At 43.7% G+C, this 26,010-nt stretch overlaps 1 protein-coding gene across 1 annotated transcript in view; it reads right to left on the bottom strand.

Moving 5' to 3' along the window:
- The window catches only part of LOC137305872 (sprouty-related, EVH1 domain-containing protein 1-like), a 147,900-nt gene extending 123,997 nt beyond the window's left edge, over positions 1-23,903 (bottom strand). The window contains exon 1 of the mRNA XM_067974808.1: positions 23,684-23,903. Within this exon, the coding sequence (XP_067830909.1) occupies positions 23,684-23,903 (220 nt within the window). The remainder of the gene's footprint in view (positions 1-23,683) is intronic.
- Between the last annotated feature and the right edge of the window lie 2,107 nt (positions 23,904-26,010).

The raw sequence follows: 26,010 nt of genomic DNA, 5'->3' as shown, positions 1-26,010 counted from the left end.
TATATTCCCCTAATTTCCCAATTTACTGGTTCACTCCCCTAATTTCCCCATTTACTGGTCCACTCTCTTAATTTCCACATTCACGAGTCCACTCCCCTAGTTTCCCCATTTACTGGTCCACTCCCCAAATTTCCCCATTTACTGGTCCACTCCCCTAATTTCCCCATTTACTGGTCCACTCCCCTTATTTCCCCATTGACTGGTCCACTCCCCTAATTTCCCCATTTACTGGTTCACTCCCCTAATTTCCCCATTTATTGGTCCACTCCCCTCATTTCCCCATTTACTGGTCCACTCCCCTAATTTCCCAATTTATTGGTCCTCTCTCCTAATTTCCCCCTTTATTGTTACACTACCCTAATTTCCCCATTTACTGGTCCACAACCCTAATTTCCCCATTTACTGGTTCACTCCCCCAACTTCCCCATTTACTGGTTCACTCCCCTAATTTCCCCATTTATTGGTTCACTCCCCTAATTTCCCCATTTTCTTGTTCACTCCCCTAATTTCCCCATTGATTGGTCCACTCCCCTCATTTCCCATTTATTGGCCCACTCCACCAATTTCCCCATTTATTGATCCACGCCCATAATTTCCCCATTTACAGGTTCACTTCCCTAATTTCCCTATTTAATGGTTCATTCCCCTAATTTCCCCATTTACTGGTCCACTCCCCTATTTTCCCCATTTATTGGTTCACTCCCTTAATTTTCCCATTTACTGGTCCACTCCCCTAATTTCCCCATTTACTGGTTCACTCCCTTAATTTTCCCATTTACTGGTTCACTCACCTAATTTCCCCATTTATTGGTTCACCCCTCTAATTTCCCCATTTACTGGTTCACTCGCCTAAATTCCCCATTTACTGGTCCATCCCCTAATTTCACCATTTACTGGTCCACTCCCCTAATTTCCCCATTTATTGGTCCACTCCCCTAATTTCCCCATTTATTGGTCCACTCCCCTAATTTCCACATTTACTGTTCCACTCACCTAATTTCCACATTTACTGTTCCACTCCCCTAATTTCCCCATTTACTGGTCCACTCCCCGAATTTCCCCATTTACAGGTCCACTCCCCTAATTTCCACATTTACTGTTCCACTCCCCTAATTTCCCCATTTACTGTTCCACTCCCCTAATTTCTCCATTTATTGGTCCACTCCACTAATTTCCCCATTTACAGGTCCACTCCCCTAATTTCCCCATTTATTGGTTCACTCCCCTAATTTCCACATTAATTGGTCCACTCCCCTAATTTCTCCATTTATTGGTCCACTCCCCTAATTTCCCCATTTACTGGTCCATTCCCCTAATTTCCCCATTTACTGGTCCATTCCCCTAATTTCCCCATTTACTGGTCCACTCCCCGAATTTCCCCATTTACTGGTCCATTCCCCTAATTTCCTCATTTACTGGTCCACTCCCCTAAGTTCCCCATTCATTGGTCCACTCCCAAAATTTCCAGATTTACAGGTCCACTCCCCAAACTCCCCCATTTACTGGTCCACTCCCCATTTTTCGCATTCACTGGTTCACCCCCCTAACTCACCCAATTACTGGTCCACTCCCCATTTTCCCCATTTACTGATTCACTCCCCTAATTTTCCCATTTACTGGTCCACTCCCCTCATTTCCCCATTTACTGGTCCACTCCCCTAATTTCCCAATTTATTGGTCCTCTCCCCTAATTTCCCCGTTGATTGGTCCACTACCCTAATTTCCCCATTTACTGGTTCACTCCCCTAATTTCCCCATATATTGGTCCACTCCCCTATTTTCCCCATTTCCTGGTTCACTCCCCTAATTTCCCCATTTATTGTCCCAATCCCCAAATTTCCCCATTTATTGGTCCACTCCACTAATTTCCCCATTTACTGGTTCACTTCTCTAATTTCCCCATTTATTGGTCCACTCCCCTAATTTCCCCGTTTGTTGGTGCACTCCCCTATTTTCCCTATTTACTGGTTCATTCCCCTAATTTCCCCATTTATTGGTCCACTCCCCTAATTTCCCCATTTATTGATCCACTCCCCTCATTTCCCCATTTACTGGTCCACTCCCCTAATTTCCCAATTTATTGGTCCTCTCCCCTAATTTCCCCGTTTATTGGTCCACTACCCTAATTTCCCCATTTACTGGTTCACTCCCCTAATTTCCCCATATATTGGTCCACTCCCCTATTTTCCCCATTTACTGGTTCACTCCCCTAATTTCCCCATTTATTGGCCCACTCCCCTAATTTCCCCATTTATTGGCCCACTCCCCTAATTTCCCCATTTATTGGTCCTCTCCCCTAATTTCCCCGTTTATTGGTCCACTACCCTAATTTCCCCATTTACTGGTTCACTCCCCTAATTTCCCCATTTACTGATTCACTACCCTAATTTTCCCATTTACTGGTCCACTCCCCTCATTTCCCCATTTACTGGTCCACTCCCCTAATTTCCCAATTTATTGGTCCTCTCCCCTAATTTCCCCGTTGATTGGTCCACTACCCTAATTTCCCCATTTACTGGTTCACTCCCCTAATTTCCCCATATATTGGTCCACTCCCCTATTTTCCCCATTTCCTGGTTCACTCCCCTAATTTCCCCATTTATTGTCCCAATCCCCAAATTTCCCCATTTATTGGTCCACTCCCCTAATTTCCCCATTTATTGGTCCACTCCCCTCGTTTCCCCATTTACTGTTCCACTCCCCTAATTTCTCCTTTTATTGGTCCACTCCCCTAATTTCCGAATTTACTGTTCCACTCCCCTAATTTCTCCATTTATTGGTCCACTCCCCTAATTTCCCCATTTACAGGTCCACTCCCCTGATTTCCCCAATTATTGGTCCACTCCACTAATTTCCCCATTTACTGGTCCACTCCCCGAATTTCCCCATTTACAGGTCCACTCCCCTAATTTCCACATTTATTGTTCCATTCCCCTAATTTCTCCATTTATTGGTCCACTCCACTAATTTCCCCATTTACTGGTCCACTCCCCGAATTTCCCCATTTACAGGTCCACTCCCCTAATTTCCACATTTATTGTTCCATTCCCCTAATTTCTCCATTTATTGGTCCACTCCACTAATTTCCCCATTTACAGGTCCACTCCCCTAATTTCCACATTTATTGTTCCATTCCCCTAATTTCTCCATTTATTGGTCCACTCCCCGAATTTCTCCATTTACTGTTCCAGTCCCCTAATTTCCCCATTTACTGTTCCACTCCCCTAATTTCCCCATTTACAGGTCCACTCCCCTAATTTCCACATTTATTGTTCCATTCCCTAATTTCTCCATTAATTGGTCCACTCCCCTAATTTCCCCATTTACTGTTCCACTCCCCTAATTTCCACATTAATTGGTCCACTCCCCTAATTTCCCCATTTACTGGTCCATTCCCCTAATTTCCCCATTTACTGGTCCATTCCCCTAATTTCCCCATTTACTGGTCCACTCCCCTAATTTCCACATTAATTGGTCCACTCCCCTAATTTCCCCATTTACTGGTCCATTCCCCTAATTTCCCCATTTACTGGTCCATTCCCCTAATTTCCCCATTTACTGGTCCACTCCCCGAATTTCCCCATTTACTGGTCCATTCCCCTAATTTCCTCATTTACTGGTCCACTCCCCTAAGTTCCCCATTCATTGGTCCACTCCCAAAATTTCCAGATTTACAGGTCCACTCCCCAAACTCCCCCATTTACTGGTCCACTCCCCATTTTTCGCATTCACTGGTTCACCCCCCTAACTCACCCAATTACTGGTCCACTCCCCATTTTCCCCATTTACTGGTCCACTCCCCATTTTCCCCATTTACTGATTCACTCCCCTAATTTTCCCATTTACTGGTCCACTCCCCTCATTTCCCCATTTACTGGTCCACTCCCCTAATTTCCCAATTTATTGGTCCTCTCCCCGAATTTCCCCGTTGATTGGTCCACTACCCTAATTTCCCCATTTACTGGTTCACTCCCCTAATTTCCCCATATATTGGTCCACTCCCCTTTTTCCCCATTTCCTGGTTCACTCCCCTAATTTCCCCATTTATTGTCCCAATCCCCAAATTTCCCCATTTATTGGTCCACTCCACTAATTTCCCCATTTACTGGTTCACTTCCCTAATTTCCCCATTTATTGGTCCACTCCCCTAATTTCCCCGTTTGTTGGTGCACTCCCCTATTTTCCCTATTTACTGGTTCATTCCCCTAATTTCCCCATTTATTGGTCCACTCCCCTAATTTCCCCATTTATTGATCCACTCCCCTCATTTCCCCATTTACTGGTCCACTCCCCTCATTTCCCCATTTACTGGTCCACTCCCCTAATTTCCCAATTTATTGGTCCTCTCCCCTAATTTCCCCGTTTATTGGTCCACTACCCTAATTTCCCCATTTACTGGTTCACTCCCCTAATTTCCCCATATATTGGTCCACTCCCCTATTTTCCCCATTTACTGGTCCACTCCCCTATTTTCCCCATTTACTGGTTCACTCCCCTAATTTCCCCATTTATTGGCCCACTCCCCTAATTTCCCCATTTATTGGCCCACTCCCCTAATTTCCCAAGTTACTGGTCCACTCCACTAATTTCCCCATTAATTGGTCCAGTCCCCTAATTTCCCCATTTACTTGCCCACTCCCCTAACTCCCCCATTTCCTGTTCCACTCCCCATTTTCCCCATTTACTGGTCCACTACCCTAATTTCCCCATTTACTCCTTCACTCCACTAATTTCCCCATTTATTGCTCCACTCCCCAAATTTCCCCATTGACTGGTTTACTCCCCTAATTTCCACATTTATTGTTCCACTTCCCATTTTCCCCATTTATTGGTCCACTCCCCTAATTTCTCCTTTTATTGGTCCACTCCACTATATTCCCCATTTACTGGTTCACTCACCTAATTTCCCCATTTATTGGTATATTCCCCTAATTTCCCAATTTACTGGTTCACTCCCCTAATTTCCCCATTTACTGGTCCACTCTCTTAATTTCCACATTCACGAGTCCACTCCCCTAGTTTCCCCATTTACTGGTCCACTCCCCAAATTTCCCCATTTACTGGTCCACTCCCCTAATTTCCCCATTTACTGGTCCACTCCCCTTATTTCCCCATTGACTGGTCCACTCCCCTAATTTCCCCATTTACTGGTTCACTCCCCTAATTTCCCCATTTATTGGTCCACTCCCCTCATTTCCCCATTTACTGGTCCACTCCCCTAATTTCCCAATTTATTGGTCCTCTCTCCTAATTTCCCCCTTTATTGTTACACTACCCTAATTTCCCCATTTACTGGTCCACAACCCTAATTTCCCCATTTACTGGTTCACTCCCCCAACTTCCCCATTTACTGGTTCACTCCCCTAATTTCCCCATTTATTGGTTCACTCCCCTAATTTCCCCATTTTCTTGTTCACTCCCCTAATTTCCCCATTGATTGGTCCACTCCCCTCATTTCCCATTTATTGGCCCACTCCACCAATTTCCCCATTTATTGATCCACGCCCATAATTTCCCCATTTACAGGTTCACTTCCCTAATTTCCCTATTTAATGGTTCATTCCCCTAATTTCCCCATTTACTGGTCCACTCCCCTATTTTCCCCATTTATTGGTTCACTCCCTTAATTTTCCCATTTACTGGTCCACTCCCCTAATTTCCCCATTTACTGGTTCACTCCCTTAATTTTCCCATTTACTGGTTCACTCACCTAATTTCCCCATTTATTGGTTCACCCCTCTAATTTCCCCATTTACTGGTTCACTCGCCTAAATTCCCCATTTACTGGTCCATCCCCTAATTTCACCATTTACTGGTCCACTCCCCTAATTTCCCCATTTATTGGTCCACTCCCCTAATTTCCCCATTTATTGGTCCACTCCCCTAATTTCCACATTTACTGTTCCACTCACCTAATTTCCACATTTACTGTTCCACTCCCCTAATTTCCCCATTTACTGGTCCACTCCCCGAATTTCCCCATTTACAGGTCCACTCCCCTAATTTCCACATTTACTGTTCCACTCCCCTAATTTCCCCATTTACTGTTCCACTCCCCTAATTTCTCCATTTATTGGTCCACTCCACTAATTTCCCCATTTACAGGTCCACTCCCCTAATTTCCCCATTTATTGGTTCACTCCCCTAATTTCCACATTAATTGGTCCACTCCCCTAATTTCTCCATTTATTGGTCCACTCCCCTAATTTCCCCATTTACTGGTCCATTCCCCTAATTTCCCCATTTACTGGTCCATTCCCCTAATTTCCCCATTTACTGGTCCACTCCCCGAATTTCCCCATTTACTGGTCCATTCCCCTAATTTCCTCATTTACTGGTCCACTCCCCTAAGTTCCCCATTCATTGGTCCACTCCCAAAATTTCCAGATTTACAGGTCCACTCCCCAAACTCCCCCATTTACTGGTCCACTCCCCATTTTTCGCATTCACTGGTTCACCCCCCTAACTCACCCAATTACTGGTCCACTCCCCATTTTCCCCATTTACTGATTCACTCCCCTAATTTTCCCATTTACTGGTCCACTCCCCTCATTTCCCCATTTACTGGTCCACTCCCCTAATTTCCCAATTTATTGGTCCTCTCCCCTAATTTCCCCGTTGATTGGTCCACTACCCTAATTTCCCCATTTACTGGTTCACTCCCCTAATTTCCCCATATATTGGTCCACTCCCCTATTTTCCCCATTTCCTGGTTCACTCCCCTAATTTCCCCATTTATTGTCCCAATCCCCAAATTTCCCCATTTATTGGTCCACTCCACTAATTTCCCCATTTACTGGTTCACTTCTCTAATTTCCCCATTTATTGGTCCACTCCCCTAATTTCCCCGTTTGTTGGTGCACTCCCCTATTTTCCCTATTTACTGGTTCATTCCCCTAATTTCCCCATTTATTGGTCCACTCCCCTAATTTCCCCATTTATTGATCCACTCCCCTCATTTCCCCATTTACTGGTCCACTCCCCTAATTTCCCAATTTATTGGTCCTCTCCCCTAATTTCCCCGTTTATTGGTCCACTACCCTAATTTCCCCATTTACTGGTTCACTCCCCTAATTTCCCCATATATTGGTCCACTCCCCTATTTTCCCCATTTACTGGTTCACTCCCCTAATTTCCCCATTTATTGGCCCACTCCCCTAATTTCCCCATTTATTGGCCCACTCCCCTAATTTCCCCATTTATTGGTCCTCTCCCCTAATTTCCCCGTTTATTGGTCCACTACCCTAATTTCCCCATTTACTGGTTCACTCCCCTAATTTCCCCATTTACTGATTCACTACCCTAATTTTCCCATTTACTGGTCCACTCCCCTCATTTCCCCATTTACTGGTCCACTCCCCTAATTTCCCAATTTATTGGTCCTCTCCCCTAATTTCCCCGTTGATTGGTCCACTACCCTAATTTCCCCATTTACTCCTTCACTCCACTAATTTCCCCATTTATTGCTCCACTCCTCTAATTTCTCCATTTATTGCTCCACTCCCCTAATTTCCACATTTATTGTTGCATTCCCCTAATTTCTCCATTTATTGGTCCACTCCTCTAATTTCTCCATTTATTGGTCCACTCCTCTAATTTCTCCATTTATTGGTCCACTCCCCTAATTTCCCCATTTATTGGTCCACTCCCCTAATTTCCCCATTTATTGGTCCACTCCTCTAATTTCTCCATTTATTGGTCCACTCCTCTAATTTCCCCATTTATTGGTCCACTCCCCTAATTTCCCCATTTATTGGTCCACTCCCCTAATTTCCCCATTTATTGGTCCACTCCTCTAATTTCTCCATTTATTGGTCCACTCCTCTAATTTCCCCATTTATTGGTCCACTCCTCTAATTTCCCCATTTATTGGTCCACTCCCCTAATTTCCCCATTTATTGGTCCACTCCTCTAATTTCCCCATTTATTGGTCCACTCCCCTAATTTCTCCATTTATTGGTCCACTCCCCAAATTTCCCCATTTATTGGTCCACTCCCCTAATTTCCCCATTTATTGGTCCACTCCTCTAATTTCCCCATTTATTGGTCCACTCCCCTAATTTCTCCATTTATTGGTCCACTCCCCTAATTTCCCCATTTATTGGTCCACTCCTCTAATTTCCCCATTTATTGGTCCACTCCCCTAATTTCTCCATTTATTGGTCCACTCCCCTAATTTCCCCATTTATTGGTCCACTCCTCTAATTTCCCCATTTATTGGTCCACTCCCCTAATTTCCCCATTTATTGGTCCACTCCTCTAATTTCCCCATTTATTGGTCCACTCCCCTAATTTCCCCATTTATTGGTCCACTCCTCTAATTTCCCCATTTATTGGTCCACTCCCCTAATTTCCCCATTTATTGGTCCACTCCCCTAATTTCCCCATTTATTGGTCCACTCCTCTAATTTCTCCATTTATTGGTCCACTCCTCTAATTTCCCCATTTATTGGTCCACTCCTCTAATTTCCCCATTTATTGGTCCACTCCCCTAATTTCCCCATTTATTGGTCCACTCCTCTAATTTCCCCATTTATTGGTCCACTCCCCTAATTTCCCCATTTATTGGTCCACTCCTCTAATTTCCCCATTTATTGGTCCACTCCCCTAATTTCTCCATTTATTGGTCCACTCCTCTAATTTCCCCATTTATTGGTCCACTCCCCTAATTTCCCCATTTATTGGTCCACTCCTCTAATTTCCCCATTTACTGGTCCACTCCCCTAATTTCTCCATTTATTGGTCCACTCCTCTAATTTCCCCATTTATTGGTCCACTCCTCTAATTTCCCCATTTATTGGTCCACTCCCCTAATTTCTCCATTTATTGGTCCACTCCTCTAATTTCTCCATTTATTGGTCCACTCCTCTAATTTCCCCATTTATTGGTCCACTCCCCTAATTTCTCCATTTATTGGTCCACTCCTCTAATTTCCCCATTTATTGGTCCACTCCTCTAATTTCCCCATTTATTGGTCCACTCCTCTAATTTCCCCATTTATTGGTCCACTCCCCTAATTTCTCCATTTATTGGTCCACTCCCCTAATATCTCCATTTATTGGTCCACTCCTCTAATTTCCCCATTTATTGGTCCACTCCTCTAATTTCCCCATTTATTGGTCCACTCCCCTAATTTCTCCATTTATTGGTCCACTCCTCTAATTTCCCCATTTATTGGTCCACTCCTCTAATTTCCCCATTTATTGGCCCACTCCTCTAATTTCCCCATTTACTGGTCCACTCCCCTAATTTCCCAATTTATTGGTCCACTCCCCTAATTTCCCCATTTATTGGTCCACTCCTCTAATTTCTCCATTTATTGGTCCACTCCCCTAATTTCCCCATTTATTGGTCCACTCCCCTAATTTCTCCATTTATTGGTCCATCCCCTAATTTCTCCATTTATTGGTCCATCCTCTAATTTCCCCATTTATTGGTCCACTCCTCTAATTTCTCCATTTATTGGTCCACTCCCCTAATTTCCCCATTTATTGGTCCACTCCCCTAATTTCCCCATTTATTGGTCCACTCCCCTAATTTCCCCATTTATTGGTCCACTCCCCTAATTTCCCCATTTATTGGTCCACTCCCCTAATTTCCCCATTTATTGGTCCACTCCCCTAATTTCCCCATTTATTGGTCCACTCCCCTAATTTCCCCATTTATTGGTCCACTCCCCTAATTTCCCCATTTATTGGTCCACTCCTCTAATTTCTCCATTTATTGGTCCACTCCCCTAATTTCCCCATTTATTGGTCCACTCCCCTAATTTCCCCATTTATTGGTCCACTCCCCTAATTTCTCCATTTATTGGTCCATCCCCTAATTTCTCCATTTATTGGTCCATCCCCTAATTTCTCCATTTATTGGTCCATCCCCTAATTTCTCCATTTATTGGTCCATCCCCTAATTTCTCCATTTATTGGTCCATCCCCTAATTTCTCCATTTATTGGTCCACTCCTCTAATTTCTCCATTTATTGGTCCACTCCTCTAATTTCTCCATTTATTGGTCCACTCCTCTAATTTCTCCATTTATTGGTCCACTCCTCTAATTTCTCCATTTATTGGTCCACTCCCCTAATTTCCCCATTTATTGGTCCACTCCCCTAATTTCCCCATTTATTGGTCCACTCCCCTAATTTCCCCATTTATTGGTCCACTCCCCTAATTTCCCCATTTATTGGTCCACTCCCCTAATTTCCCCATTTATTGGTCCACTCCCCTAATTTCACCATTTACTGGTCCACTCCCCTAATTTCCCCATTTATTGGTCCACTCCCCTAATTTCCCCATTTATTGGTCCACTCACCTAATTTCCCCATTTATTGGTCCACTCCCCTAATTTCCCCATTTATTGGTCCACTCCCCTAATTTCCCCATTTATTGGACCACTCCTCTAATTTCTCCATTTATTGGTCCACTCCTCTAATTTCCCCATTTATTGGTCCACTCCCCTAATTTCCCCATTTATTGGTCCACTCCCCTAATTTCCCCATTTACTGGTCCACTCCTCTAATTTCCCCATTTATTGGTCCACTCCCCTAATTTCCCCATTTACTGGTCCACTCCTCTAATTTCCCCATTTATTGGTCCACTCCCCTAATTTCCCCATTTACTGGTCCACTCCTCTAATTTCCCCATTTATTGGTCCACTCCTCTAATTTCTCCATTTATTGGTCCACTCCTCTAATTTCCCCATTTATTGGTCCACTCCCCTAATTTCCCCATTTATTGGTCCACTCCCCTAATTTCCCCATTTACTGGTCCACTCCTCTAATTTCCCCATTTATTGGTCCACTCCCCTAATTTCCCCATTTACTGGTCCACTCCTCTAATTTCCCCATTTATTGGTCCACTCCTCTAATTTCTCCATTTATTGGTCCACTCCTCTAATTTCTCCATTTATTGGTCCACTCCCCTAATTTCCCCATTTATTGGTCCACTCCTCTAATTTCTCCATTTATTGGTCCACTCCCCTAATTTCCCCATTTATTGGTCCACTCCTCTAATTTCCCCATTTATTGGTCCACTCCCCTAATTTCCCCATTTATTGGTCCACTCCTCTAATTTCTCCATTTATTGGTCCACTCCCCTAATTTCTCCATTTATTGGTCCACTCCCCTAATTTCCCCATTTATTGGTCCACTCCTCTAATTTCTCCATTTATTGGTCCACTCCCCTAATTTCTCCATTTATTGGTCCACTCCCCTAATTTCCCCATTTATTGGTCCACTCCCCTAATTTCCCCATTTATTGGTCCACTCCTCTAATTTCCCCATTTATTGGTCCACTCCTCTAATTTCTCCATTTATTGGTCCACTCCCCTAATTTCCCCATTTATTGGTCCACTCCTCTAATTTCTCCATTTATTGGTCCACTCCCCTAATTTCTCCATTTATTGGTCCACTCCCCTAATTTCCCCATTTATTGGTCCACTCCTCTAATTTCCCCATTTATTGGTCCACTCCTCTAATTTCTCCATTTATTGGTCCACTCCCCTAATTTCTCCATTTATTGGTCCACTCCCCTAATTTCCCCATTTATTGGTCCACTCCCCTAATTTCCCCATTTATTGGTCCACTCCCCTAATTTCCCCATTTATTGGTCCATTCCTCTAATTTCTCCATTTATTGGTCCACTCCCCTAATTTCCCCATTTATTGGTCCACTCCTCTAATTTCCCCATTTATTGGTCCACTCCTCTAATTTCCCCATTTATTGGTCCACTCCCCTAATTTCCCCATTTATTGGTCCACTCCCCTAATTTCCCCATTTATTGGTCCACTCCTCTAATTTCTCCATTTATTGGTCCACTCCCCTAATTTCTCCATTTATTGGTCCACTCCTCTAATTTCTCCATTTATTGGTCCACTCCCCTAATTTCCCCATTTATTGGTCCACTCCTCTAATTTCTCCATTTATTGGTCCACTCCCCTAATTTCCCCATTTATTGGTCCACTCCTCTAATTTCTCCATTTATTGGTCCACTCCCCTAATTTCTCCATTTATTGGTCCACTCCTCTAATTTCTCCATTTATTGGACCACTCCCCTAATTTCCCCATTTATTGGTCCACTCCTCTAATTTCTCCATTTATTGGTCCACTCCCCTAATTTCCCCATTTATTGGTCCACTCCTCTAATTTCTCCATTTATTGGTCCACTCCCCTAATTTCCCCATTTATTGGTCCACTCCTCTAATTTCTCCATTTATTGGTCCACTCCCCTAATTTCCCCATTTATTGGTCCACTCCTCTAATTTCTCCATTTATTGGTCCACTCCCCTAATTTCCCCATTTATTGGTCCACTCCCCTAATTTCCCCATTTATTGGTCCACTCCCCTAATTTCCCCATTTATTGGTCCACTCCTCTAATTTCTCCATTTATTGGTCCACTCCCCTAATTTCCCCATTTATTGGTCCACTCCCCTAATTTCCCCATTTATTGGTCCACTCCTCTAATTTCTCCATTTATTGGTCCACTCCCCTAATTTCCCCATTTATTGGTCCACTCCCCTAATTTCCCCATTTATTGGTCCACTCCCCTAATTTCCCCATTTATTGGTCCACTCCCCTAATTTCCCCATTGACTGGTCCACTCCTCTAATTTCTCCATTTATTGGTCCACTCCTCTAATTTCCCCATTTATTGGTCCACTCCTCTAATTTCTCCATTTATTGGTCCACTCCCCTAATTTCCCCATTTATTGGTCCACTCCTCTAATTTCCCCATTTACAGGTCCACTCCCCTAATTTCCACATTTATTGTTCCATTCCCCTAATTTCCCCATTTATTGATCCACTCCCCTAATTTCCCCATTTCCTGGTCCACTCCCCTAATTTCCACATTTATTGTTCCATTCCCCTAATTTCCCCATTTATTGGTCCACTCCCCTAATTTCCCCATTTACTGGTCCACTCCCCTAATTTCCCCATTTACTGGTCCACTCCCCTAATTTCCACATTTATTGTTCCATTCCCCTAATTTCCCCATTTATTGGTCCACTCCCCTAATTTCCCCATTTACTGGTCCACTCCCCTAATTTCCCCATTTACTGGTCCACTCCCCTAATTTCCACATTTATTGTTCCACTCCCCTAATTTCCCCATTTATTGGTCCACTCCCCTAATTTCCACATTTATTGTTCCACTCCCCTAATTTCCCCATTTACTGGTCCACTCCCCTAATTTCCCCATTTACTGGTCTATTCCCCTAATTTCCCCATTTATTGGTCCACTCCCCTAATTTCCCCATTTACTTGTCCACTCCCCTAATTTCCCCATTTACTGGTCCACTCCCCATTTTCCCCATTTACTGGTTCACTTCCCTCATTTCCCCATTTACTGGTCCGCTCCCCATTTTCCCCATTGACTGGTTCACTCCCCTAATTTCCCCATATTCTGGTCCCTTCCCTCATTTCCTGGTGCTCTCCCCTAATTTCCCCACTTACGTGCCTTGCCCTAATTCGTCCTTTTACTGGTACTCTCCTCCTAACTCCCCCATTTAGGGCCCTCCCCTAATTTCCCCATTTTCTGGTGCTTGACCCTAATTTCCCATTTTGCTGGTGCTCGCCCCTAATTTCCCCATTTACTGCTACTCTCCCCTAATTCCCCCATTTACTGGTTCTCTCCCCTAATTCCCCCATTTACTGGTTCACTCCCCTAATTTCCCCATTTTCAGGTACCTTCCCTCATTTCCTGGTGCTTTACCCTAATTTCACCATTTCCTGCTGCTCTCCCCTAATTTCCCCACTTACGTGCCCTCCCCTAATTCGTCCATTTACTGGTACTCTTCCCCTAACTCCCCCATTTAGGGCCCTCCCCTAATTTCCCCATTTCCTGGTGCTCACCCCTAAATTCCCAATTTCCTGTTGCTCACCCCTATTTTCCCCATTTACTGGTACTCTCCCCTAATTCCCCCATTTGCTGGTGCTCTCCCCGAATTCCCCCATTTTCATGCTCTCCCCTAATTTCCCCATTTCCTGGTGCCCTTCCTTAATTTCCCCATTTCCTGGAGCCACAGTATCACTGGTACCAAGAGCGAGTTCCAATTATAACTGGCACTAAAGGAAAGATACAGTGTAACGTATAAGGGGGAGCCTCATTATAATCGGTAAGAATACAGGAAGATAGAAACAGGAGTAGATCATTCAGCCCTCTGCCATTCAATTAGATCCTGGCTGATCTGTATCTTAACTCCATCTACCCGTCTTGTTTCCGTAACCTTTAATACCCTTGCCTAACAAAAATCAATCAATCTCAGTTTTGAAATTTTCAATTGATCCCCAGCCTCGACAGTATTTTGGGGGAGAGAGTTCCAGATTTCCACTCCCAACTAAGCTAACTGGCCATATCGTATTCTGTTACAATCTATGCCCTAACCTGGACTTTCTGTGTACACACAGAGAATGAGAGTGAGATTTAAAGACAGACCTCTGGCTCTGCCTTCAGCTCTGTGTGCAGGATGCTGGCCTGCTGTGCTGTCAATCTAACCCTGAATGACATACCTCCCCTCCTCTGCTACCTTTGAATCTCTTTTACATAAACTTAACGTCTTGGGAGTCTCAATGCTAATCAACGTTGTTAGCTTTTAGTCTGCTTTGCTTGTCCCTCCGCCTCTCTGCTTTACGAGTTTAAATCCTCCACCGTTATCTAATAAATCCTGTCTTCAAGGATATTTGGGCCTTCAGTTCAAATAAAGACCATCCCTTATGTACAGCTTCCACCTTTCTCAGAATGTGCCTCTCTGTCTCGGAAATCTGAAGCTTTCCCTTCCTCATTATTTCTTAATAAGAAATTGGTGCCTCTAATCGTCCTCTCCTTAAGTAGCCCCAACAGGGGGCACTGGCAATACTGCAGAAATTACTGCTCTTGAGGTCTTTGCTCTCCTGCTACATACGAACTCTTCAAACTCCCTCTGCAAGACATCTCAGATTCTCTTCTCTATGGAGGAATTATTTCTTGTATTTACCTTGAGCATTTTTCAAAGAAAAAAGGTTGGATTTTCATTTCATTTTCCACCCAGTGTTAATGTCAAACATTTATTCTTTTTTAAATTTGTCTGGTTAGAAAGTTTATTCATTTTAATGGATAAAACCGAGCCTACCTGTTCAAAGCCTCATTCCGAAATAATTGCTTGTTTTGAATGACGGACACACAAAGAATTTATGCTACTCTGTTCACTTATAATAATCCAGACAACTGGCACCATTTAATACAACAGTCCTGCTTATGAACCACTGTCCAACAGTGTTCCAATATAGGAACATAGGAACAGGAGTAGGCCATTCAGCCCCTTGTGCCTGCTCCGCCATTTGATAAGATCATGGTTGATCTGTGATCTAACTCCATATACCTGCCTTTGGCCCATATCCCTTAATACCTTTGGTTGCCAAAAAGCTATCTATCTCGGATTTAAATTTAGCAATTGAGCTAGTATCAATTGCCGTTTGCGGAGGAGAGTTCCAAACTTCTACCACCCTTTGTGTGTAGAAATGTTTTCTAATCTCATTCCTGAAAAGTCTGGCTCTAATTTTTAGACTGTGCCCCCTACTCCTAGAATCCCCAACCTGTGGAAATAGTTTCTCTCTATCCACCCTATCCGTTCCCCTTAATATCTTATAAACTTTGATCAGATCACCCCTTAACCTTCCAAACTTTAGAGAATACAATCCCAATTTGTGTAATCTCTCCTCGTAACTTAACCCTTGAAGTCCGGGTATCATTCTAGTAAACCTACGCTGCACTCCCTCCAAGGCCAATATGTCCTTCTGAAGGTGCGGTGCCCAGAACTGCTCACAGTACTCCAGGTGCGGTCTAACCAGGGTTTTGTATAGCTGCAGCATAACTTCTGCCCCCTTGTACTCTAGTCCTCTAGATATAAAGGCCAGCATTCCATTAGCCTTATTGATTATTTTCTGCACCTGTTCATGACACTTCAATGATCTATGTACCTGAACCCCTAAGTCCCTTTGGACATCCACTGTTTTTAACTTTTTACCATTTAGAAAGTACCCTGTTCTATCCATTTTTGGTCCAAAGTGGATGACCTCACATTTGTCTACATTGAATTCCATTTGCCACAGTTTTGCCCATTCACCTAATCTATCAATATCGCTTTGTAATTTTATGTTTTCATCTACACTGCTTACAATGCCAGCAATATTGGGTCGGTAACCTTTCAGAAGTGCGATCAAACAAAACCAATTGTTTGCTTTCTAGCAATATAGTTTTACAGTAATCTCTGAAACGTGACAGCTGATGAATTAAAACCACATTTGGTGTTTGACTTTGTGTCCGGGAGTTAATGGTTTTGGATTAATTGATAGTTATAGCGGAAAATACAAATTTGAATGTAAGCACTCGACAACAAGATAAAAAATATTATAAAAGGTTTATAGGTTTCATTAATGTATTACAAATCAGAGTTTTGAATAAACCACCTTAGAAACTCAGTTAACTTTGTCGATGATGATGAATCCTTTTATCCTCATTATACTGGCAGGTTAATCTGCACAGTGTATCCTCCAATGCCATGGGAGCTCTGCTGTATATATCTTGCCGTTCCTGTCAACTTTTCTCATTGTAAATTCCTATATCCAACTTAATATGTAAACCTGTCACGCTATATTTAGGCCAAGGTGGCGAAGTAACATCAGATTCCATCTCCCAGTTCCTCAGCGTGTAGAAACTCCTAATGCTACTCTGAGCCAACTTCTCTGCTTCCCAAATTGTCTTAACTTTTTGCTATTTAACTATAAATAATAATCTAACATATTGTATCAAAATAAAGGCAGAATATGTCATTTTAAAATGCGGACTGCATTTTCGTAGTATCATAGTATGTTACAGCACAGAAGGAGGCCATTCGACCCATCGTACCTGTGCCAGCTCTTTGAAAGAGCTATCCAATTAGTCTCACTCCCCTACTCTTTCCCCAAAGCCCCGCAAATGTTTTCCCTTCAAGTATTTATCCAATTTGAAAGTTATTGTTGAATCTGCTTCCATCGCCCTTTCAGGCAGTGAATTCCAGATCATAAAAACTGGCTGCGTAAAAAAAATGTTTCCTCATGTCGCCTCTGGCTCTTTTGCCGATCACCTTAAATCTGTATCCTTTGGTTACCGATCCCTTCTGCCGCTGGAAACAGTTTCTCCTTATTTACTCTATCAAAACCGTTCATGATTTTGAACACCTCGATTAAATCTCCCCTTAACCTTCTCTGCTCTCAGGAGAACAACCCCAGCTTCTCCAGTCTCTCCACATCAGTGTGCCCTGGTCCATTGTCCCCACTCTCCGACCCCACTTCATCTGAAGGCTACACTTAGTCTTAATTCCCCGAGTGCAATTTCACAGACGATCAACTAGTATATATGGAAAAAAGGTGTATGTTGATGCCTCTTGCCCATCGTGCTTTGATACATGCAAATTTGGCATCACACTGCACATTATTGATTCAAATTTAACTTTTATAAAATAGCAACAAATGACAACTGAATAGGTTGGCAGTGTACCAATAAACAGGTCGCAAGCAGGAGTGAAAACCCTCAGTTGTGAGGTTTAAAGACTGAATGAAAAATGTATAGTCGGCAACATCGCCATTAAAAGAGAAGCTCAAACAATTAAATTGCTTCAAAATGTTCTTGAGATCTCCAATTGTACAAACACCACTGTAAATAATGGACAGCATAGCGTAATTCAGAGGGTAAGTAGATTGTAAGTCAGAGAGTCAGTAGTTTGTAAGTCTGAGGGAGTCAGTAGAGCGTAAGTTAGAGAGTAAGCAGATTGTAAGCCTGAGGGAGTCAGTAGATTGTAAGTCTGAGGGAGTCAATAGATTATAAGTCTGAGAGTCAGTAGATTGTAAGTCTGAGGGAGTCAGTAGAGCGTAAGTTAGAGAGTAAGCAGATTGTAAGCCGGAGGGAGTCAGTAGATTGTAAGTCTGAGGGAGTCAATAGATTATAAGTCTGAGAGTCAGTAGATTGTAAGTCTGAGGGAGTCAGTAGAGCATAAGTTAGAGAGTAAGCAGATTGTAAGTCTGAGGGAGTCAGTAGAGCGTAAGTTAGAGAGTAAGCAGATTGTAAGTCTGAGGGAGTCAGTAGATTGTAAGCCTGAGGGAGTCAATAGAGCGTAAGTCCGAGGGAATCAGTAGATTGTAAGTCTGAAGAAGTCAGTAGAGTGTAAGTCTGAGGGAATCAGTAGGGTGTAAGTCTGAGGGAGTCAGTAGATTATAAGTCTGAGGGAGTCAGTAGATTATAAGTCTGAGGGAGTCAGTAGGGTGTAAGTCTGAGGGAGTCAGTAGGGTGTAAGTCTGAGGGAGTCAGTAGGGTGTAAGTCTGAGGGAGTCAGTAGGGTGTAAGTCTGAGAGTCATCATTGCGTTATGTCTGAGAGTCGGTAGAGTGTAAGTCTGAGAGAGTCAGTAGTTTGTCAGACTGAGGGAGTCAGTAGAGTGTAAATTTGAGGGAGTCAATAGATTGTAAATCTGAGGGAGTCAGTAGAGTGTAAGTCTGAGAGTCAGTAGAATGTAGTTCTGAGAGTGTCAGTAAATTATATGTCTGAGAGTGTCAGAAGTTTGTGAGTCTGAGAGTCAGTAGGGTGTAAGTCTGATAGTGTCAGTAGCTTATAAGTCTGAGAGAGTCAGTAGATTGTAAGTCTGAGGGTCAGTAGAGCTTAAGTCTGAGATTGTAAGTAGAGTGTAAGTCAGCGAGAGTCAGTTGTTTGTAAGTTTGAGGGAGTCAGTGGAGCGTAAGCCTGAGAATGTCAGTAGATCGTAAGTCTGAGGGTCAGTGGAGTGTAAGTCTGAGGGTCAGTAGATCGTAAGTCTAAGGGTCAGTAGAGTGTAAGTCTGAGGGTCAGTAGTTTGTAAGTCTGAGAGAGTCGGTAGTTTAATTCTGAGAGTCAGTAGTTTGTGAGACTGAGAGTCAGTAGATTGTAAATCTGAGGGAGTCAGTAGGGTGTAAGTCAGAGAGCCATTATTGCGTTATGTCTGAGAGTCAGTAGAGCGTAAGTCAGTCAGTAGAGTATATGTCTGAGAGAGTCAGTAGTTTATAAATCTGAGAGAGTCAGTAGGTTTGTTAATCTGAGTCAGTAGATCGTACGTCTGAGAGAGTGAGTCGTTTGTAAGTGTGAGAGTCAATAGAGTGTAAGTCTGAGGGAGTCAGTAGATCGTAAGTCTGAGGAAGTCAGTAGAGTTTCAGTCTGAGGGGGTCAGTAGGGTGTAAGTCTGAGAGAGTGAGTAGTTTGTAAGTCTGAGAGAGTCAGTAGAGTTTAAGTCTGAGAGAGTCAGTAGATCGTAAGTCTGAGTCAGTAGATCATAAGTCTGAGAGAGTCAGTAGAGTTTAAGTCTGAGAGAGTCAATACATCGTAAGTATGAGTCAGTAGATCGTAAGTCTGAGAGAGTGAGTAGGGTTTCAGTCTGAGAGAGTCAGTAGAGTTTAAGTCTGAGAGGGTCAGTAGATCGTAAGTCTGAGTCAGTAGATCGTAAGTCTGAGTCAGTAGATCGTAAGTCTGAGAGAGTCAGTAGAGCATAAGTCTGAGAGAGTCAGTAGAGTTTAAGTCTGAGAGGTCAGTAGATCGTAAGTCTGAGTCAGTAAATCGTAAGTCTGAGTGAGTCAGTAGAGTTTCAGTCTGAGAGAGTCAGTAGATCGTAAGTCTGAGTCAGTAGATCATAAGTCTGAGAGAGTCAGTAGAGTTTCAGTCTGAGAGAGTCAGTAGCGTTTAAGTCTGAGAGGTCAGTAGATCGTAAGTCTGAGTCAGTAAATCGTAAGTCTGAGTGAGTCAGTAGAGTTTCAGTCTGAGAGAGTCAGTAGATCGTAAGTCTGAGTCAGTAGATTGTAAGTCTGAGAGAGTCAGTAGAGTTTAAGTCTGAGAGAGTCAGTAGATCGTAAGTCTGAGTCAGTAGATCGTAAGTCTGAGAGAGTCAGTGGATCGTAAGTCTGAGAGAGTCAGTAGAGTTTCAGTCTGAGAGGGTCAGTAGATCGTAAGTCTGAGAGAGTCAGTAGAGTTTAAGTCTGAGAGGGTCAGTAGATCGTAAGCCTGAGTCAGTAGATCGTAAGTCTGAGAGAGTCAGTAGATCGTAAGTCTGAGAGAGTCAGTGGATCGTAAGTCTGAGAGAGTCAGTAGAGTTTAAGTCTGAGAGGGTCAGTAGATTGTAAGTCTGAGTCAGTAGATCGTAAGTCTGAGAGAGTCAGTGGATCGTAAGTCTGAGAGAGTCAGTGGATCGTAAGTCTGAGAGAGTCAGTAGAGTTTCAGTCTGAGAGGGTCAGTAGATCGTAAGTCTGAGTCAGTAGATCATAAGTCTGAGAGAGTCAGTAGATCGTAAGTCTGAGAGAGTCAGTAGATTGTAAGTCCGTGAGAGTCAGTAGATCGTAAGTCTGAGAGAGTCAGTAGATCGTAAGTCTGAGTCAGTAGATCATAAGTCTGAGAGAGTCAGTAGAGTTTAAGTCTGAGAGAGTCAGTAGATCGTAAGTCTGAGAGAGTCAGTAGAGTTTAAGTCTGAGAGAGTCAGTAGATCGTAAGTCTGAGAGAGTCAGTAGAGTTTCAGTCTGAGAGAGTCAGTAGATCGTAAGTCTGAGTCAGTAGATCGTAAGTCTGAGAGAGTCAGTGGATCGTAAGTCTGAGAGAGTCAGTAGAGTTTCAGTCTGAGAGGGTCAGTAGATCGTAAGTCTGAGAGAGTCAGTAGAGTTTAAGTCTGAGAGGGTCAGTAGATCGTAAGCCTGAGTCAGTAGATCGTAAGTCTGAGAGAGTCAGTAGAGTTTAAGTCTGAGAGGGTCAGTAGATCGTAAGCCTGAGTCAGTAGATTGTAAGTCTGAGAGAGTCAGTAGAGTTTAAGTCTGAGAGGGTCAGTAGATTGTAAGTCTGAGTCAGTAGATCGTAAGTCTGAGAGAGTCAGTAGATCATAAGTCTGAGAGAGTCAGTGGATCGTAAGTCTGAGAGAGTCAGTAGAGTTTCAGTCTGAGAGAGTCAGTAGAGTTTCAGTCTGAGAGGGTCAGTAGATCGTAAGTCTGAGAGAGTCAGTAGAGTTTAAGTCTGAGAGGGTCAGTAGATCGTAAGCCTGTGTCAGTAGATCGTAAGCCTGAGAGAGTCAGTAGATCATAAGTCTGAGAGAGTCAGTAGATTGTAAGTCCGTGAGAGTCAGTAGATCGTAAGTCTGAGAGAGTCAGTAGATCGTAAGTCTGAGAGAGTCAGTAGAGTTTCAGTCTGAGAGAGTCAGTAGATCGTAAGTCTGAGAGAGTTAGTAGATCGTAAGTCTGAGAGAGTCAGTAGAGTTTAAGTCTGAGAGGGTCAGTAGATCGTAAGTCTGAGTCAGTAGATCGTAAGTCTGAGAGAGTCAGTAGATCGTAAGTCTGAGAGAGTCAGTAGATCGTAAGTCTGAGTCAGTAGAGTTTAAGTCTGAGAGGGTCAGTAGATCGTAAGTCTGAGTCAGTAGATCGTAAGTCTGAGAGAGTCAGTAGATGGTAAGTCTGAGAGAGTCAGTAGAGTAAAGCCTGAAGCAGTGAGCAAAGTCTGTCGGAGGGAATCAGTAGAGTGTGTCTGTGGGAGTCCGACATGTGCACGGTCCCTCCTGGAATATTCATGGATTAAGTAAACTCCTGCCTGATCTATACAATGTATGTAGGTCCTGCCTGATAAATATATTGAATATGAAAGGTCCTGCCTGATATATAAATGGAATAATTAAGGTCCTATCTGATATTGAGGAACAATCTGCCATTTGTACTGGCTAATATAGTATAGGATCAGTGAGATATTTATACTGGATAATATCATACAGGATCAATCAACTATTTATAGTGGATAATATAATAGGGACATAGGAACAGGAGTAGGCCATCTAGCCCCTCGAGCCTGTTCTGCCATTCAATGAGATCATGGTTGACCTGTGACCTAACTCCATATGCCCGCCTTAGCCCCATATCCCTTAATACCCTTGGTTAACAAAAATCTATCAATCTCAGATTTAAAATTAACAATTGAGCTAGCATCAACTGCCGTTGGCAGAAGAGAGTTCCAAACTTCTGCCACCCTTTGTGTGTAGAAGTATTTTCTAACTTCACTCCTGAAAGTCCTGGCTCTAATTTTTCGGCTATGTCCCCTCGTCCTAGATTCCCCAACAGGTCCAATGCACTATTCAAACTGGATAATATAATACAAGTCCAATGAGATATTCTGAATAATATAATATAGAATCAATAAGCTATTTATTTTGAATAATATAATAAAAGATCGGTGAGATATTTATTCTGAATAATATAATACAGGACGAATGAGATATTTATTCTGGATAATATAATATAATACAGGACATTGCTCGTGTACCTAAACGCCACCAGCAGATGGTGCTGTCTGCCAGCTGTAGAGGTTTGAGTTTGCTTTTGCTATCTTGCTTTTACCAGACTTTCATTACCATCTACACCGGTCAGAAACAAAGAACCTGCATTTATAAAACACCTTGCACATCCTTAGGCTGCCCCAAAGTGTTTTGCAGCCAATTCATTGAGTTCAAAGCGTTTTCAGCAAACAAACTGGCGAATTGCACACAGCAAGATCCCACAAACACCAATAGGTTAAACGACCAAACAATCTGTTTTAGTTGAAGGTAAGATGTCGGCCAGGATACCAGGAGAACTTCCCTGCTCTTAATCAATTCGTGTAATGGGAATCTTTTGCAACCACCTAAAGGGGGAGATAAGGTCTTTGTTTAACATGTTTACAGACACCGCAGCACTTCCTAGGTGTTACACTGTACTGTAACGTTAGCCCTCATTACATGCTCAAGTCTCTGCACCCACAACCTTCCAATTCAGAGTGCTACCACTGAGCTAAGGCTGATATATTCAAAACTCTTCTTTCCAACAATCTATCTGTCACATTACACCTTACAAAGGTTTCACACCAGTAAATGTCACACCTCGGGGTGTCACATGTCCATAAGGCAGCATCTCGTGATTGGCTGAAATGAGGACTTACCTTGTTAAGCCCCAACAAAAATTTATATGGCGTCTTTAATACAGAGAAACATCCCGGAGGCATAATTTTAAAAAATGGACATCGAGCCAATGGAGGAGATAGTAAGAGGGGCTTTGGTCAAAGAGCTGGATTTTAAGGAGAGTCTTAAAGAAGGAGAGGGAGGTGGGAATTCCAGAGTGTGGGGCCGAGACAGCTAAAGGCACGGCCGCCAGTAGTGGGATGAAGAAAATGGGGGTCGCACAAAAGGCCAGGGGCGGATGAACAAAGAGTTTGGGGAGGGCTGTGGGGCTGAAGTGGGTTACGGAGATAGGCAAGGGCGAGGCCATTTACAGATTTAAACGTGAGGATGAAAATTTGGAAATTTGGGACATTGGATGGTCTGTAGCCAATGTAGATTAACAACAACAGTGGGTGCGCCGTACTTAATGTAGGATAGGATACAGGCAGCAGAGCTTTGGATGAGCTCGAGTTTAGGGAGGGGGGAGGAAGCAAGGCAGGCCAGGAGAGCATTGGAACAGTGACGAGGGTTTCAGCAGCAGATGGACTAAGGCAGGGGCAGAGACGGACAATATTACAGTGGTGGAAATAGGTGGTCTTTGTGATAGAGAGGGATATGGGGTTGAAAGCTCAGCTCAGTTTGAATAGGCCACCAAGATAGCAAACAGTCTGGTTCAGCTTGAGACAGTGAGCAGGGAGGGGATTGGAATTGTGTCAAGGGTACAGAGTTTGTGGTGGGGGTCGAAGACGATGGCTTCGGTTTTGCCAATGGTTAGCTGGAGGAAATTGTGGCTCATCCAATGTCGGACAAGTAGTTTGACAACACGGAGGCGGTAGAGGCCGAGGCGGATGGTGGTGAGATAGAACTGGATGTCGTCCGCATCCACGTGGAAGCTGATGTCTCTGAGAACTCTGTGTTCCTCCAACTCCGGCCTCTTACACATCCTCTACTCCCTTCGCCCCACCACTGGCAGCCGTGTCTTCAGCTGTCTAGGCCCTAAGTTCTGGAATTCCCTCCCTAAACCTCTCCAATTCCCTCCCTAAACCTCTCCAACTCTCCTCTTTTTACGCTCCTTAAACCTACCTCTTTGACCGAGCATTTGGTCACCAGTCCTAACGTCTCCTTCTTTGGCTCAGCGCCAATTTTTGTCTGATAATCGCTCCTGTGAGGCGCCTTGGGACGTTTTTACTATGTTAAAGGCGCTATATAGATGCAAGTTGTTGGTGTTGTCTGGGATTGCCCATGGCGAACGAGCACTTGGGCAAGGAATCGGATGGCAGACTGCGGTCACTGCGTCCGATATAAATGATCACTTTGAATCAGGCTTTCGAGGCAGCGTGTCTTGAAGATATTCAGGACGATAAAAGACTAATCAATCAATTGCGAGACATGATGTGCCAGCCCTACAGTGAAGGGCAGGTTAGTTCCTGGGGGGTTATGGGGGGGTGGGGGAAGAGGCTTTCTGATGCAGTGTGGAAGGTGACAGGCCTACACTAAGGCCCCTCTCTCTCTTGTTTTGTTCCCAATATGCTTCATTAATTGACTTTGTCTTTTGCTTATTGGTGCTGGCCTTCTGTCCACACAGCCTCCTCCCCAGTGAATAAGTTTGGAATTTTCTCCTTTGTTGGGATCTGACAGGTGTGTAATTGAATGATTAATGTCCCTTCATCACCCTGTAATTGAACTGCCTGCTTTGGTCCTCACTCAAGAGTCTTTTCTTGCAGCTCCAGCCCTCCCTGTTCAGAACCCAACCCCCACCGCCTCAGTAAACAACGGGGACGCTATCCATCTCATCTGTCTACAAACAACCTGGCTTGTCTTCGTGCAAAAGAAATGGGCTCTTTTATCGGGGAGCGGGGAGGAGAGAAGCAGATTTCCATCACGATTACACTGCCCCGAATCTTGGCAGGAAGTTGGCTGTTCAACTTCTCCTGGTTTCTAACCCAGAGCATTTTTTCTGTTAACGAGGCGACGTAACGGTCAGGGGTCAGATTGATGATTCACATTAGGATTCAGACTCTGGATCTAAGTTGGTTGGAGATTGCACAGATAAGACCCACAGACATATTGTTGGCAGCAGTGTACAGATTAATCGTTAATTCCTGGAGACTCCAGGACAATCCTGGAGGGTTGGTGACCCTACCCTGGGATGAAGGGGCCCCATCCCTCACTCACCTTCTGCTGGCCGACGTGAGCTGATGGATGTTTAATGTGTGGATGTGCTTCAGTTCCTCATTTTAGCGGGGCTATTGATTTTAAATCGGCCAACGCTCCTGTTAGAATGGTGGAAAGAGGATAGTCGTAACGGTCCCCTCTGGAGTACTGGGTTCAGTTCTGGGCACCGCACCTCAGGAAGGATATATTGGCATCGGAGGGGGTGCAGTCCAAATTCACCAGGATGATACCGGGGCTAAAAGGGTTAAATTATGAGGACAGTTTGCATAGACAAGGCTTGTATTCCCTTGAACAGAGAACATTAAGGGGTGATCTAATTAAGGTGTTTGTGATTAAAGGATTTGAGAGGGTAGATAGAGAGAAACTATTTCCTCTGGTGGGGGGAGTCCAGAACAAGGGGGCATAACCTTAAAATTAGAGCCAGGCCGTTCAGGGGTGATGTCAGGAAGCATTTCTTCACACAAAGGGGAGTGGAAATCTGGAACTCTCTCCCCCAGAAAGCTGTTGAGGCTGGGGGTCAATTGAAAATGTCAAAACTGAGATTGATAGATTTTTGTTGGGTAAGGGGATTAAGGTTGATGGAACCGAGCGGCTAGATGGAGTTAAGATGCAGATCAGTCATGATCTCATTGATTGGCGGGACGTGGCCTACTCCTGTCCCTATGTCCCTATAAAGACGTGCTAAGAGTTCACTCACTAACATCACCGACCGCCAGTATGAGGCGATGCAAATCCAATCAGATTGCAAAACTCTGTTGCCAAAACGGAACCCCATCACTTTTGTTCTTTTCTCAGGCTCCAGTGAGGTACGGTCTCTTTAATATACCTCAGCTCCAGGGCCGTGTGTTTGGGCTAATCAACCTGGCTCTGTTTGG

This window comes from Heptranchias perlo, chromosome 41, assembly GCF_035084215.1.
Source record: "Heptranchias perlo isolate sHepPer1 chromosome 41, sHepPer1.hap1, whole genome shotgun sequence".
In the NCBI taxonomy this organism is placed as follows: Eukaryota; Metazoa; Chordata; class Chondrichthyes; order Hexanchiformes; family Hexanchidae; genus Heptranchias; species Heptranchias perlo.
Note: the sequence above shows the minus strand (reverse complement) of the source record. Positions and strands in the feature narration are given on the sequence as shown.